We start from the raw sequence: 15,729 nt of genomic DNA on the forward strand, positions 1-15,729 counted from the left end.
CAATCTTCATTTAGGGGAAACGAGAGGCACGGCTTTGACGCCCTGGCCCCATTTGCGTCAGCATGCAGCACGGTCAGGCTGAGCACCGACTGCTGTAGGGCAGGAGGGAGCCCCCAGCTGGTGGAGAGGGGCTCAGAAGAAAAGGCAGAGTCCAGACAGTGTCCGAGTGTGAAGGCATGTGTCCGAGTCCTTGAGGCCGGCATGGAGCAGGCTGTGCAGGAGGAAGTGTGGGCAGGGGCGCTGACCAGAGAGGGCGGCTCAGGCCAGGAAGTGCAGTGCCCCAGAAGCAGTGATGCGGGAGGCCTGGCCACGCAGGAAACAGGGGTGGGCGGACAGTGAGCAGGCCAGCGAGGAGAACCCCTAGTCCTCGCCTGGGACGGTGGAGCTGACCGCGCACCACAAAGCCCCTGCAGGACTCTGACGTCGCCTGAGAGTACTCAGGAAAAGGCGTGTTGGCAGGGCACTCGGGATGGAAGGGAGAGGTGGGCATGGAGACCAGAGCTTTGTGAGGGCTGTGGCCCCATTTGGACCTGAGCTTGGAATTGACTTCGAGTAGACACCCAGGGCCTGCGTGGTTTCCGCCACGCACCTGTGTGGTCTCACCAGCTCCGGGAAGACGTGGCATGCCTGAACTAGACTTGCTCTGACCTCCAGACGCACGCTGTCACCCGCAGCATGAACAGCACCAACCCTGTCTGAGGCACCAGAATGCTGGGCGGACCGCCCACCACCACCGTCACCGCCGCAGGCACAGGAACGGGCACAAAACCCCCGCACGGGACAAACAAGACAAGCAGAAGCGGGTCTGCATCGCTCCGCTGGACAAGGAAGGCCGGCGACCACAAATTTTCAGCTAAAGCAGGCGGCAGTGGGGCTCCCGGGCAACCCCCTGCTGCTCCTGCAGCCAGTCCCGTTCACGCAGCAGCAGGTGTGCCACACCACAGATGTGGAAATGCCCGCGGCACCAGCCACAGCTGACTCGGCCGCCAGCTGCCTGTTTACCAGACGGGATGCACCTTTGCCCGAAGCAGATGCCACGTCGTTAGATCCAGGACCCCCATGATGCGCCTGCTCCCTTGGTCACGGGGTTGTCTCTGGCCCGCCCAGTATGCTTAAATCCTCACCCACAAACCCTGGGCCCATGGCCAGTGGCAAAGTGATCCAAGAACCAGGTGACAAAGCGTTCAAAGCACTCCCTTTGTGTCCACATCAGCCGAGGCCCCCCAAAGGGTGCTCAGGCTGGGTTAGGTGAGGGGGCATCAAGGCCACACCCAGGCCTCACCGGCCCTAGGGAGGAGGGCAGCAGTCCCATCCTGCAGCCAGCATGCTCAGCTCTGCGGACCCGCCGTCCTGGCACAGGGCCTACCTGCCATTGGCCGCCTCCTTCTGAGACCCTGTGTGGTGGCCACAGAGAGCTCAGGGGCGCCTGGCCATGTCACTCATCTGTGACGGGCCTTTTCTCCACCTCCACGGCCTCCACCCCACCCACCTGGCTGCTGCTCTGAGCCGCCAGGCAGCCCAGGAACCAGGGGCTGCACCCAACTCCTGCGTCTGTTGACTGGGGCAGACTCAAAGGTCAGCACCCAGCACAGGGAATCAGCCACCCTGGCCGCCAGCCCAAGGCCTCGCCGTCACCCCTGTGAGCAGGGTGCCCCGGGGCTGGGGCCGCCGTGACCTGACCAAGCTCAGAAGGTCGGGAATCAGTGCCGCTCCCACTGGCGCCCAGACTTTGCTGGGCCTGCCACCAGCCCTGCGTCACCCGCATGAGCAGCACTGATGGGGGCCCTACCGTGCCCTGGCCAGGCCAGGCTGCCGGGACCAGGCTGGGCATGTGGAGGCAGACAGCCTGGCCGCCGCCGCCGCCATCCCACCCTGACCCACGCTCAGCTAGAGGGGCACCCAAGTCCACCCAGGGGGGGAACACGGCGTCCACCCTCCCAGGAAGGCGAGAGAGCGCTGTCCGGCTCTGTGCCCAGCTTGGGGTGTGCAGGACCCCAATGGGGCTGGGGGGGGGTTAATCACCACGGCACGGCTGCCAGGCAGAGGTGGGGGCCCGTCTGGCCCTTGGGCTTCCCTCCCAAGCCTGTGGGAGGGCTGGCTGGCTGGGTGGGGGAGAAGCTGTAATCGTTGGTCCCCACGTGGCGCCCTGAGACCCTCACTCACGCCAGGGGGCGGGCCGACCCCAGCCGCTCGGCGCAGCCCTGCAGGGTCTCCTGCGCCACCCCCTCCACGGCTGCCAGGCCCCATCCGGCCGGCCGGGCCCCTGTGCAGCCGCCACCGCGCTGGGACTACGGCAGCCCTGCCCTGGGCGGAGCGGGCAGACTGGGACGCCAGACCGGCGCGGTGGGGGTGTCGACGACACTAGGAGTGGCCCGCGGCCCTGAACCCTCCGTGCGCCCAGGTGGGCGCAGACCCGGCTGCAGCCTGCGGCGCCGCTCAGGACACGGGCCGCACGAACGGCCCCGCCCCAAACGGTGCCAGCCGCGCCCTGGCCGCCGGCCCGGGGCACCCCTAGAAAGCGACCAAAGCCCCCGAGGGACGCAGCCCCCGAGAGCGCCCGCCCCAGAGGGCGCGGCCTCGCGCGAGCCGGGACCCCCGCGGCCTCCCCGCGTTCCGCGGCCCCCGCCCGGGCGGCACTGCGGCAGGCGCGGGCTGCGCGCGGAGGCGGGGCGGGCGGGGCCCAGGGGGCGGCGCGGGGCGCGTTGCCATGGCGGCCGGGCGCGCGTAGCGGGAGCGGCAGGCGCGCGGAGCGGACCCGGCGCCGAGCAGACCCCGCCGGCCCGAGGCGCAGGGCGAGACCCGGCGCGGAACGCGGGCGACGGAGCGCCCCCCGCCCCGCGCGCGGAGGCCCGGGGGGGGGCCGAGCCGCGGCGCCGCCGGCGCGTTGGCAGGATGCAGGCCATGGACCCGGCCTCGGCGAATTTTTATCAGGAGGACGGCAAGGACCTGGACTTCTACGACTTTGAGCCGCTGCCCACCTTGGCGGAGGACGAGGTGAGCCCCGGCCCCGTTGGGGGACCGCGCCGTCTCCGCAGAGTGTCGGGCGCCGGGCGGGCCTTGGCGGCAGGGGGCCCTCGGCCGTTCTCAGCAGCCCTCCCCATGCCCGTAACATTTTCTCCTGGAGGGGACAGGGCCCCGGAGAGCCGCGTGGGACAGCCGTGGGGTGGGCGGCCACGGCAGGAGGTGGCCCCTGCGGGGTGGGCTCCTGGCGATAAATGCCGGGCGGGCATCGCCAGGGGGAGGGGCTGAGCACGGCTTTCTTCCCTGGGGGTCGGGGGTGGTGGGGTGGCCTCGGCGGGAGGCGCCTCTAGCCCAGCCCAGGCGGCCAGACTGGGCAGGGGCTGGGAGTGGGCAGAAGCCCCCAGGACCGAGGCTGCTTCCCGCCCACCGAGGGCAGCAGGGGCTTTCGCCGGGCCAGAGGGCTCCTCACGGGGGCCTCGGGTCAGTGACTGGGCCGGTTTGCCTGAGGCTCTGGCAGAGGGTCCCGTCCTCACCGACGGGGTTCATCTCTGTAGCTCTGGCTGCCCCACCGGGCCCCACAGGCTGTGCCTAGAGGCCAAACGAGCAGGCCCGGGCCTCCACGGGAGAGGCGGCCTCCAGAGGGTGCGGCTGCCCCCTCCAAGACCCAAGGCCACAGGGCCTGGCGGAGGGCCTTCCAAGCCTCCACCAGGCTGGCCAGGTCTCGGGGCTCCTGAGCTGTGCTGAGCGCCGGCAGTGAGCTGCTGTCAGGGGGATGAATGGGCTCTGAACAGCGTGGTGCTGACGAAGCCCCTCCACATGCCCATCTGGCCACAGTCAGAGTGGCCAGAGCCCGTCTGGAGTGGAGAAGGGGGTCAGGAGGACTGAGGGTGCAGCGCCCGGGGCCCTCTGCCCACCCCACTGCCCACCCCGCACGCTTTCCGGGAGAGCTGGCCTAGAGCTCATGGTGCACAGGCGTGGTCCTTCCAGGCCGCAGAGTCTGTGTCTGGAAGCCCGCTCCGGCCGGTCTGGGGGCCACGGAGGCAGTGCACCCCCGCCCCCACCCCCACAGTGGCCTGGTTTGGGGAGAGAGAAGGCTGCAGAGATGAGAGACAAGGGGGCAAACAGCCCTTGGCACAGCTCCACGGCTTTGATGCCAGAAGAAAGCCCAGGCTTCAAAGTCCTCCCCAGAGGACGAGCTTCAGTGTCCGTTAGGAGACTCACCTTGTAAACTGCCGTCCAAGCAGACGCAGTGTGTGGTTCTCCATACAGGCCCTCTTTGGACCAGCTGCCCCACACTTAGAGGGCCTCCTCTGTGCCCAGTGCCCGGGACAGTGGCTGGTGCCAAGTAACAGAACAGGCAGAGCCAGGATCTGGACCCCTCCTGTGTGATCTCGGTGGGGGCGTTCCTCGTGCCCATATGGGTTGGAGCAGCCCCCAGCTCTGCAAAGTGCCTGCAGTCAGGGGTCTCCCTCATCCTGTGCCCCCAAGTGAGGTGAAATGCCACTGCCTTAGCGTCATCCAGCAGGAAAGTTCAGGTGGGCTTTTCAAGCCTCACACCCCCTCTGGAGATAGAGGTGCTGTTGCTGGGCACGCTCCCATGAGACAGCAGGTCCCTCCAGGCTGCAGCCTGGAGCCAGCCTAATGTCCAGTGCCTGAGAACATAGGGTCCAGACGTCGTGTGTCCTGCACGCACTGGCCTGGTTGGTGCTGGAGCTTCTACATCTCCGTCAGGGACGCGGGACTCTGTCTGCTACAGGGTTACGGACTCAGGTTGTGTCTGCAGAGCCATCCTGAGCAGGTTGGGGGAGGTGGGGGTAAGTCTACAGCATCATCTCAGGTGGGCCGTGCTGAAGGAGCCCCTGGAGAGAACCAGGATGGGGAGGACACCGGACAGCTGTGCAGAGGACAGTGGGTGCCAGACGAGGACATGTACAGACCGCACAAGACGTGGGGATTCATGTTATACAGCAAATAATAACAGTGACAGAACTGAGAGGCCCAGAATTGGAGCCCCTGCAATGTGCCTGCCCAGGGCGACCCCAGAGAAAACACAAGAAGCTGGTGGACATATGAAAAATGGAAAGATGTTTGAGTTCATTGCAATCCAGGAGCACAAAGCATGCCCACCATGAATACCTTCCCACGAGCACTGGGTCACTGAGAACCAAAAAGCTGGATGGGGCACAAGTTGGTGGGGACCAGCACAGTGGCAGCCCCCGGGTGGAGAACGGCTCCGCATCTGACAGTGACGTGGACGATGGCCGCACTGTGTGGGTGCAGGCCCCGGAGGCACATGCCCTGGTACGTGAGGCACATGCCTGAGCTCTCTGAGCCAGAGACTCTCAGGCTCCCCAGTGAGTGGATCTGCACAGCCCCGCAGGGCCCGGAGGTCACAGCTGGGCCAGTCCTGGCCACCTACAGGCAGAGGACAGGCCCGGTTGAGCCAGCAGCTGCAGGAGGCAGATGCCAGGCCATGGAGAGGCAGACAGTGCCTCTGGCCTTCAGGGCCTTCCAGGGCAACCACAAGGGCAGACTTAGAGACGAGGTGGTGCACAGGTTTGGCATCAGGGCAGGGTGTCTCCTGGTCCCCAGGCTCCCCAGAGGGCTAGGGAACGTTCCTATCCCTCCTGAGTGCAGGGCGCACCTCCCAGCATCTTGGGTCCGGCCCTGGGCTGGGCTTCGGGCCTGAACGTGGATGGACACCCTGTCGCCTAGAGGAGCAGGAGGCTGGGCGGTGCCCTGTGATGAATTCGGATGCCCACTGTGCCCTCCCAGGGGAGGGGCGCATGACGTCTGTGCCCAAGTGGCTCCCAGCCACAGGCAGTTGGAGAGCTTCGCATAGCGGGATGGCTCTGGGCCGCGTTGGGGGCACTTCGGGCAAGCAGGCACCCCCGCTGGGCATGTGCAGAGCTGCCTGGGCCTGGGGTCTGGCAGCCTGGAAGAACCTGCCAGTGGGACTGTCAGCAGATGTTCTCAGCAGTGATCACGTTGTGTGTCGACAGCTGCTTTGAGAGTGTGCCGAGGTTAAAAAATTAAATGACAAGAGCACATTTGAAATGTGAAGCGATCCGGGGGTCCTGTGGGCCCCCATGTAACCCTGGCTCATGGTCTGTCCCTGAGCGGGAGGCGTCCTGCAGACACAGAAGCTCCTGAGCAGGCACTTTGCAGTCACCACACAAGATTTCCCAGGTGGGAGGCTGGTCCTGCCTTCTGGGACCCACGGGCTGGCTAAAGACGGGCTCCCCTGGGGAGCTGCCCGCTCGGAGGGGCACATCTGCCTGCTTCCCAGACTCCCTCTCCCAGCCAGGATGGGGAATGGAGTTTGTCTGAGCAACGCCTTCCCACCCTGTGAGGAACATGACTTCAGCGTCCCCTTCCTCAGACCAACTCCACAGCCCCCCAGGCAGCTCCGTGCTGGGGAGCTGCAAGGGACAGGGTGTGAGGCCCCATGGGCCGGGCTGGATCTTGAAGAGCCTTCTGGGCCTGCCCGAAGGGCTAGCTCTGTGGTCGGGAGATGGACACACCAGAGGCTGGTCGGCGATGACGGGGCCTCTTGGGAGCCTCGGCAGCTTTACTGTCCACAGCACGCCACTCCCTCTGGCTGTCTGCCACAGCCTCCTGTGATCCAGCCTTGGACACCCTGCAGCCTGCTGAGGCGTCTCTTGGCCGTGGAACAGTAGCTGGCAGTGAGGCTCAGAGCCCATGGGGTCCCCAGGCAGCCCCTTCTGGAAACGGGCATGGACGTGCAGGACTTCTGGCATGCCTCCCACCCACTAGGGTGGCCGTGGGGGCATCACTGGAGTTCTAGTGGGGGCCGGGGACTGAGAGGGCTGGAGCGGCTGGCACATGCCACCAGATGTCTCCCCGCCATCCCTGGCCCATTAACCAAGGCTCATCCAAGGTGCCCACCTGCCCTGCTTGGGCTGTGGGTTCAGGCAAGGGAGGGTGGTTCTTCCCCTGGACCAGAGCAGCATACCCAAGGGGCTGGTGCCCAGGGTCCAGGCTCTGTGGGCACTCAGCAGGACCCCCTCCCCTTGGTGTGCCAGGAGAACCAGCAGCATCCCCCAGCTCTGTCTGGAATGGTGCATCACTGAATCCCGCCTTCCTGTGGCAACAGCGGGTGTCAGAGGGGCTGAGATCACCCTGTCCGTGAGTGGGCCCTCAGCCACACGCAGTAAGCAACGACTCAGGACCGTGGAATGCACCCCACAAAGTCACAAAGCGTGCCCCCATCTGGGTGCTCCCACCCCACGCTGGGGGCGTCCCCGCTTACGGGCCTCTCCCCGCTGGGCAGGGGCTCAGGGAGGGGCCTGGACCTGAGCAGGAGGTCATGCTGGGCCGTGAGATGCCCTGCGGGCATGCCTGACCTGAGCTCCCTCCTCCTGGCAGCTCACCCAGTCAACAGGTGCACGATCCGGCAGGCTCGCTGTGAATGTGGGCTGCAGCCAGCAGGTGCCAGCAAGGCCCCACAGCGGGACTGGCTCAGGCCCACGTCGTAGGCAGCTCCGTTCTCCTGAATAACATGAACCACGGGGTCTCTGGGCTATCTGTTAGTGTGTGCCCACACACATGTGTGCACTGTAGGTGTGTGGTAGTGTGTGTGCACTCTGTGCATGTGCATGTGCTCACAGGGCACATCTTTACCCAGGCCCTGCAGGCACCGCTGCTCCCCTGAGCCTTGGGGAGTCCTGGGGTAGTGCAGAGAGGCCCCCAGGTTGAGCCAAATCAGGACCTTTGGGGGTGATCCTCTGGAAACAACAGGGAGACCTGGAAGCTGCAGCATCGGGGTCCCTGCCACCCACCACCCACCACCCACCACCCGCCTGATGTGTGCTCTGCCTGGCGCTCTGGGAGCTCCTTTGAAGACTGTCCACCTTCCTGCAAGGGATGCACACATTTCCGGGCTCTGGCCAGGAGCACTCTTCTGGGAGCTGCGTTTGAACCGGCGTCCTGTGAGCTGCCCTCCCCTCATCCGACTACCTGCCCCCCTGCAAAAAGAGCCGGAAGGGCCTGGGAGCGCTTGGCCTGGTTGGAGCTCCTTTGCTGAGCTCAGAGGAGGAAGCCCGCAGTGGGATGTGCCCGGTCTCCTGGAGCAGGGCAGACCAGGCCCCGGCCCCTTGTGTGCCCCCACCTTGCTGAACCCTGGAGGCCTGGCCAAGGTGGACACGGGAGAGCCCTGACTCTCTCCCCATTGTAGTTTCAGCCCTTCACACCTTTGCCAGTGGCTGTGGGAATGCCTTGCAGTGCAGGAGGGGGATTCTGGGGCAGGAGTTGGGAAGGGCTTCGTGGGACCCTGCAGCTCGGCTGTGCCTTAAGCACAGCCCTATGTGCTGGTGGGAGACAGAAGCTGGACCAGGGGCTCATTCTATCTGCACCAACTCCCAGTTGTCCCCCCATGCCCTCCAAGTCCCCATGCCCAGGTCCTTTCCCGAACCCACATGCATGCCTCTCCCAGGCCCAGCCTGGCTCCCTTGGCACCTCTCGCCCCTCTGTAGGCCAGTATGCATGAGCGCACAAACACACAGATGACCAGGGCATCGAGCAGTGGGCCAGAGAAGGACCCTGAGGTCTAAGGTGTCTGTGTGTGTGAGTGGGTGTGTGTAGTGTGCTGCGTGTATGTGGGTGAGTGTGCATGGTGGGTTTGTGATTGCACAAGTGTCATTCAGGTGGAAGTATGGATATGTGTGCAAGTGCACGTGCATGAGACTAGTATGTGTGTGGGTATGCGAGGGTGTGTGCCCTCTGCGTGGCTGCATGTATGCTCTGTGTGAAAATGTGGGCACATGGATGTGATGTGTGTGTGCTTCATGTTAGTAAATGTGGGAGCTGTGCACGTGTGTGTCCCTGCAGGCATGTAGAGGGGGTGTGTGTGTGTGTGACTACATCAGGGCGCTGTGTGGGTGTCGGCGCACACTTGTGTGCCCGTGTGAGTGAGTGTCAAAGACAATCCCAGCAGGTCCCCCGTGTGAACTGCCTGGAGCTGCATCCAGGCGGCTGTGCAGCCACCGTGTCACAGGTGTGTTAGTGTGTCCCGTCCCTGGCTCTGCTCACTACCACGGGCTCCCGCAGCCACTCACGACCTGAAAGTGTGACAGCCCGCCGCGTGCCCGCAAGCTCATGTGGCCAGCCTGTGGGGCCAGGGGGTCAGAGCCACAGCGGGTCCCAGGGAGGCGCAGCTTCCAGAACAAGAACTTGCCCCCAGCTGTGTGGTCCGCCCACCGGGGGCTCAGTGGCTTCCGACATCCAGGGAACAGTGGGACTTTCTGCGGGTTTTTTAAAGACTGTGCCTCTAAGCCCATTCCTGATGTCACTGAAACACTGCACATGGCATCTGCGTCCCCAGACTGCCCTCCGTGGTGCCAGGCACTCCTGGGGTTGTGGAGGGGGCCTGACCCCACACCTGTCTCAGCCGGGCCTGTCTTGGCAGGAGAATGTGTCCCTGGCCGACATCCTCTCCCTGCGGGACAGTGGCCTCAGCGAGCAGGAGGCCTGGGCCGTGTGCCTGGAGTGCAGCCTGTCCCTGAGGAGCGTCGCCCACGCGGCCATCTTTCTGACGCTGTGCATCACCCCCGACACCCTGGCCTTCAACACCAGCGGGAACGTGTGCTTCATGGAGCAGCTCAGCGGTGAGGCGCGGCGGGCGGGGCAAACAGGGTCATGGACGGGCCCCGGGGACCCAGCTATCGGACGGAGCACGGGCTTCTGGGAGGTCCTGATGGGGTCTCCAGTGGGCTGATGAGGGGCAGAACCTCAGAGCTGGAGCTGCTGGTGGGGCCGTCACACCGCCCCACCGCCCCCAGAGAGGCCAGGGACCGCCAGCCCCGATGGCTCAGCGAGGATCCTGGCGCCGTGGCCTGCTCCCCGGGCCGGGTCCTGCTGGCCCTGCGGTGAGGGACAGGGCCCGAGCAGGAGACCACCTTCCTGCCCACTGCGGGTTCCCGCAGCCCCCCTGTGCCAGGGACAGCATGTGTGTCCTTCCTAACCTGCCACTCGCTCTGCTTCTCTGGATGCAGACAAATCCCTCTCTCTCCTTTGGGGACCCACTTTCCCATGTTTCCCTTTTTTGACCTGCTGTTTCCTCAGGGGCTTGGGCACCAGTGGGCGGGCTGGGAGGACCGAGCCGGGCCGTGGGCTGCGTGTCCGCAGGGCCCTGGTGGCCGCCTCCTCGTTTGTGGGTTGTCTCTTCGTGTGGGGTGTGTGATCAGACGCCTTCTCTGTTCCCTCCCAGACGACCCCGAGGGTGCCTTTGTCCCTCCGGAGTTCGACGTGACCGGGAACACCTTTGAGGTAAGTGGCAGCAGGTGACCCAACCTTGACCAGGTGGGTGGTGAACATGTGGGATTCCTGCAAGAAAGGGTGCTGCAGTGAGGGCCTCCCAATGCAGGTCATGGGCTGGGGGCAGAGCAGCCACTGCCCAGCACAAGGTGCCCCCACAGGGGCTGCCTGTAGGGCACAGTCCCCTGTGGCCAACTCGGGGTCCCCGTGGGGTGGCTCGAGCTCCAGCTTGGAGTTCAGAGGCGCCTGTCATTACAGTTGTAGAACATGTTTTCCAGAGTGTGAATTTACTATATTTAACACATTAAATGTGCTTGAAGTTACCAGTGTTGGCTGGCAGGGAACTGTGGTCTCTCCAAGGGGATCAGCAGATGGGTGGCTGCTGTGCTCCAGAGAGAATCATTCACCAGCACGCACGGCCGCACGCCAGCTCTCCCCAGACACCACACAGCCTCCGAGAGGCCCCTGCTCAGCCCCAGGGCTCCCTGAGCACCTGCCAGTGGGAGCGGGGCTGAGGCCATGCCCCAGTGCAGACCCCGTGTCCATCTGCCTCGGGTGGGTCCACACTTTCTTTAAGGCCGTGGTTCTCGAACTTTCTGATTCTTGGGACCCCTCTACACACCTAGAAGTGACTGAGTGCTGAGGTTCTGTCCACATAGGTCACATCTACAGTGTCTGCTGTTCATAGATTGAAAACAAGACGTGTGTAAGATATTTGCCCGTCAGTTCGTCTAAAACAATAAATCCAGTGCATGTTAGCACACATAACATTTTCATGAAATACAGTATTTTCCCCAAAAAGCAGCGGTAATGGCAGTGTGCCACATATTTGTGAGTCTAACAGGTGGCTCCGCGGGGATGCCAGGCTTCCTGGGCAGCTTTTGTTCGGCTGTCACATGAGGCTGCTGGGGTCTGCCCCGTGTGCCTGCCAGAGTGCTGTGCCAGGAGGGACACCCCACAGCCCCCGAGAGGATCGTGCCCGCCCTGGGACACACCGCGAGAAAAGCTGCGCGAGGCCGTCCTCTGATGAGACCGTCTTCTGGGGCTAACACGGCCCAGGGTGCAGAGCTGGCCTTCCCCTTAGCGATTCTGTGCCTTACGAGACCCCCTTCGGCACATTCGCTGAACCTTCTACCGCGACTTGGAAGGCTTTGTTCTTCACATTTCATCTGGGAAGCTGATCTTTCCTATAGTGTGAGGTGAGGATCCAATCTCACCTTTTCCACACCGATAGCCACTTTTTCCAGCTCAGTTACCAGCTAGTCAGGTGCACAGACCCTGTGCCATGTGCCACGGCTGCAGACAGGCCTGCTCCCTGGCACACCCGGTGCCCGGGAGGTCCGCCCACCCCTGCGCTGAGCCGCATGGGGCACAGGCCCCCCCTTCTCGTCAGGGAGAGCGCCGGCTCCGCTCCTTTTCAGAAGAGTTCTGACTGCTCTCAGCCCTTTATTCTTCCACATCAATTTCAGAATTAGTTCATCAATTCCACGGGATGCTCAGTTGGCATTTCGACTGGAATGGCACCAAATCTATAGATCGATTTGGGAGAATTCACATCTTTGTAATATATGGTCTTCTCTATAAATTCTTTATACTCTTCATTTACCTGGGTCTTATTTGATGTCTGATTCTTGGGACCCCTCTACACGCCTAGAAGTGACTGAGTCCTGAGGTTCTGTCCACATAGGTCACATCTACAGTGTCTGCTGTTCATAGATTGATTCACACTTGAATTTCTGCCGCAGGACTCTGGGATGTCCTTCGTTAGCTCGTCCTCCAGAATTCTGTGTTTTCTGCATCTCCTCTGACTCGATGGTCCTGGTGATGACTGCGTTTCCCTGCCCGTCGCCAGCTGACAGAAGTGCCACGCACTTTACTGTCTCGATCTTATATCCAGCCATCTCCCTAAATTCTTTCATTATTTCTAGTAGCTTATAGGTTCTTTCAGTCTTTCTGTTTAACTGATCACATCACCAGCGAAGGGCAGCAGTGCCCTCCGTCAGCTTGCTGAGTGTCAGCCAGGGGCAGTGAGACGCCCGCTGGAGTGGCATGTGGGCCGGCCTGTCTCCAGGGGACACGGTGGCTCCCCCGACCTGAAGGGGACGTTCTCTGCCCTTTGCCCTCCGGGACGTCGTTGGCTATAGCTGCATGATGTCCCCTCTGTGCCAGTGAGCCTTCCATCGTGAATGCACATTGTTTTTTATGAAATGCTCCTGCATTCTTTGGAATGATCATTAAAATGTTAATCCTTACATACATTTTTTCTAATATTTAATCATCCTTTCTTACTAAGAAAAACCTAAGCTGGCCAAGTGTCTTGCACTCTTCATACACCACCGTGTCCGCACTTCCATGTATTTCCCACAAAAGCCTGGTGGATTCCAGCAGCCTTGTTCTTTCGGGTGCCCACCATGGGGCTTGTCCCAATCCTGTGTCGGCGCCTCCCCTCTGTGCCCTGCTCTGCTCATGTGAGCACAGGCAGCGCTGTTCCTTGATGGCCTGGCCAGACTCACTTAGGAAGCCATCTGTTTCCTTTGAGGGAACAATTGTAATTGCAGCTCAATTTTTAGTAGCTAAAGGATTAATCTGTTTTGTATTTCTCCTTGAGCCAGCTTTTTTGGTAAACTGTATATTTCTAAATTGTATCCATTTTTATCCATGTTTCTGACATCATAGACATACAGCTACAGGCTCTCCTGGCCTGAGGGGCGCCCCTTGGGGGGCCAGCTCCCTGGGCAGGCCAGGATCTATGCCACGCGGTACCCTGAACATTCATCCTGCACAATGTTTGTCCATTTCCAAATACACAAAACTTTCAATTTTAACTTTTAACTGAATCAAGCTGTGGTCAAAGAATGTCATGGTGGATGGACAGATGGACAGATGGATGGAAAGATGGATGAACGGACATATGGATGGTGGGTGGGTGGAGGGATGGACAGATGGATGATTGGATAGATGGATGCCAGTGTGTCTGAAGGGAAGCAGGGAGTGGAGAGAAGACACCCTGCCTTGCTGGTGTGGCACCCCACCAGGTTTTATTCTCACAGCCATGATTTTCTGGGGACCTCATTACAGCACTCACGCCTCAGAGCCTTAGTGGGTCCTGCAGGTGTGGTCTCACAGCTTTCCTTTCCTTCCATCCCAAGCATCAGCACCCAGCAGGGCCCCCAAAACAAGGTGTCTGCCCTGAGTCTGTGCAGCAGTTTGACTTAAGTGTCTGTCCTAAGTGTTTAACTTAAGGAAGCTCTGGATGTAGGCTGTGTGGGGATGCAGGAAGGGCACCTGGGGTGGTCAGTGTGTGAGGGGGAGCAGGCTGCCCTCTGCATGGGGACCAGGGCTGGGGGCTGCAGTGTCTTCTGTGAAAGGTGGGACAGCAGCAGAGGCTGCAGATTCAGGGGCCGTCAGTGTGGGTGCACCGTGTCCCCGGGGGCTGGAGCAGGCAGGAGGGCGCCGTGGGGCAGTGTGAGCAGCAGGCACGGGGTGGCATTGTCTGTGGATGACGAGTCTGTGGGCCTGAACTCTAGAGGCTTCAGTGGAAATGACAGAATAAGAAACTTCAGAGGCCAGCAGAAAACAAATACATCTCCCAAAATAAATTGGTTTCCTTTGTGTTAGTAACTGCCAGCTGGAGATGAAATGGAAAATGTTCTATTTATAATAGCACAACAGTTACAGAAATTCTAGGAGTAAATACAGCAGGAGGGATTGGAAACACAGTGAACCATTTTTCTAAAGATGAGAAAACAAGACATGAGAAAATTAGGGACAGACCCTGTCCCTACACCTAAGTATATTTTTCCAGCTTTTTAAGACATATACTGTTGTGTAAGTTTAAGGCATACAATCAAATGATTTGATAAACTTATACCTTGCAAAATGATTTCTACTACAAGTAGGGTTAGTCAACACCTCCTTCACATAATTACCGTTTCTTTTTGGTTGCGAGAACATTTAAGATCTACTCCCAGAGCAGCTTTCAAGTACATAATACAATATTGTTAACTGCAGTCACCGTGGTGTGTATCAGATGTCAAGAACTTACTCATCTTGTAACCAAAAGCCCTTTGACTAACGTTTCCCCATTTCCTCGCCCCAGCCCCTGGTAACCTCCATTCTACTCTGTGATTCTGTGAGTTCAGCTTTTTTAGAGTCCACATATAAGTGAGATCACAGTATTTGTCTTTCTCTGGCTCATGCCAATCAGCATAATGCCTTCAGCACCATCCTTCTTTCATGTGGCTGAATAGTGTTCCGATGTACCTCTCTTCCACGTTTCATATCCATTCATCCATCAACAGCACCTGGTTGTTTCCACATCTTGACATCTGTGAATCAGGCTGCAGTGAGGTGCAGGTGTCTCTCTGAGATCCTGATTTCGCCTCCTTCAGATTCATACCCAGACGTGGGATTCCTGATCACATGGTAGTCAACATTTTTAATTTTCTGAGGAACCCCCACACTGCACTCCACAGTGGCTGTACCAGTTTACACCCCCACCAACAGTGCATGAGGTTCCCTTTCTCCACATCTTTGCCAGCACTTGTTGTCCCTTGTCTTTTTTAGAACAGCTGTTTTGACAGGTGTGAGGTGTATGGCATTATGGTTTTGATGTGCATCTCCCAATGGTGTTGAACATCTTTTCATGTACTATTTATTGTCTGTATGTATGTCTTCTTTGAAAAAATGTCTGTTCAGTTTCTCTGCCCATTTTTTAATCAGATTAGTTTTTTTGCTATTGAGTTCCTTATATATTTTGGATATTAACCCCTTATGAGATAGTTTGCAAATAATTTCTCCCATTCTGTAGGTTGTCTTTTCATTTTTTAAACTGTTTCACTGAGCAGAAGCTTTTTAGGTTTATGTAGTTCCACTTACTTGTTTTTTCTTTTGCGTATGCTTTTGGTGTCATAGCCAATCATCATCGCCTAGATCAATGTCAAAGGGCAATTTTCCCTTTTGTTTTCATCTAGGATTTTTATGGTTTGGGGTTTATGCTTAAGTTGTTACTCCATTTCAAGTTAATTTTTGTGAATGGTGTAAGATAGGGGTCCAGTTTCTTTCTTCTGCATGTGACTGTCCAGTTTTCCCAGCACTGTTTATTAAGGAAACTGTCCTTTTCCCATTGAGTATTATTGGCTCCCTCATCAAATATTAGTACATGCAGGGGTTTGTTTCTGGGTTCTAGCCTTTCCATGGACTCATGTGTCTGTTTCTGTGCCAGTACCATATTATTTTGATTATTGTAGCTTTGTAGTATAGTTTGAAATCAGGACATATGATGCCTCCAGCTTTATTCTTCTTTCTCAAGATTACTTTGACTATTTGGGGTGTTTGGTGGTTACATATGAATTTTAGGGTTGTTTTTTCCCACTTCTGTGCCTAATGCCTCAGTAATTTTGATAGAAATTGTATTTAGTCTACAGAAGGCTTTGGGTAATATGGACTTTTAACAATATTAATTATTCTGAACTATGAACATGGGATATCATT

General features: G+C 59.2%; 1 protein-coding gene across 4 annotated transcripts in view; it reads left to right on the plus strand.

Moving 5' to 3' along the window:
• Positions 1 to 2,797: 2,797 nt before the first annotated feature.
• KNDC1 (kinase non-catalytic C-lobe domain containing 1) overlaps positions 2,798 to 15,729 on the plus strand; it is a 51,180-nt gene continuing 38,248 nt past the window's right edge. For 3 of the 4 annotated variants that reach the window (XM_036929646.2, XM_057506528.1, XM_057506529.1), the window contains exons 1-3: positions 2,798 to 2,994; positions 9,389 to 9,587; positions 10,190 to 10,248. In XM_036929646.2, the coding sequence (XP_036785541.2) occupies positions 2,893 to 2,994; positions 9,389 to 9,587; positions 10,190 to 10,248 (360 nt within the window). In that variant the 5' untranslated portion in view covers positions 2,798 to 2,892. Of the gene's footprint in view, positions 2,995 to 9,388; positions 9,588 to 10,189; positions 10,249 to 11,981; positions 13,561 to 15,729 lie in introns of those variants that run through there. The other variant, XM_036929649.2, reaches the window with a different exon arrangement.

Source organism: Manis pentadactyla, chromosome 8, assembly GCF_030020395.1.
Source record: "Manis pentadactyla isolate mManPen7 chromosome 8, mManPen7.hap1, whole genome shotgun sequence".
Taxonomy (NCBI): Eukaryota; Metazoa; Chordata; class Mammalia; order Pholidota; family Manidae; genus Manis; species Manis pentadactyla.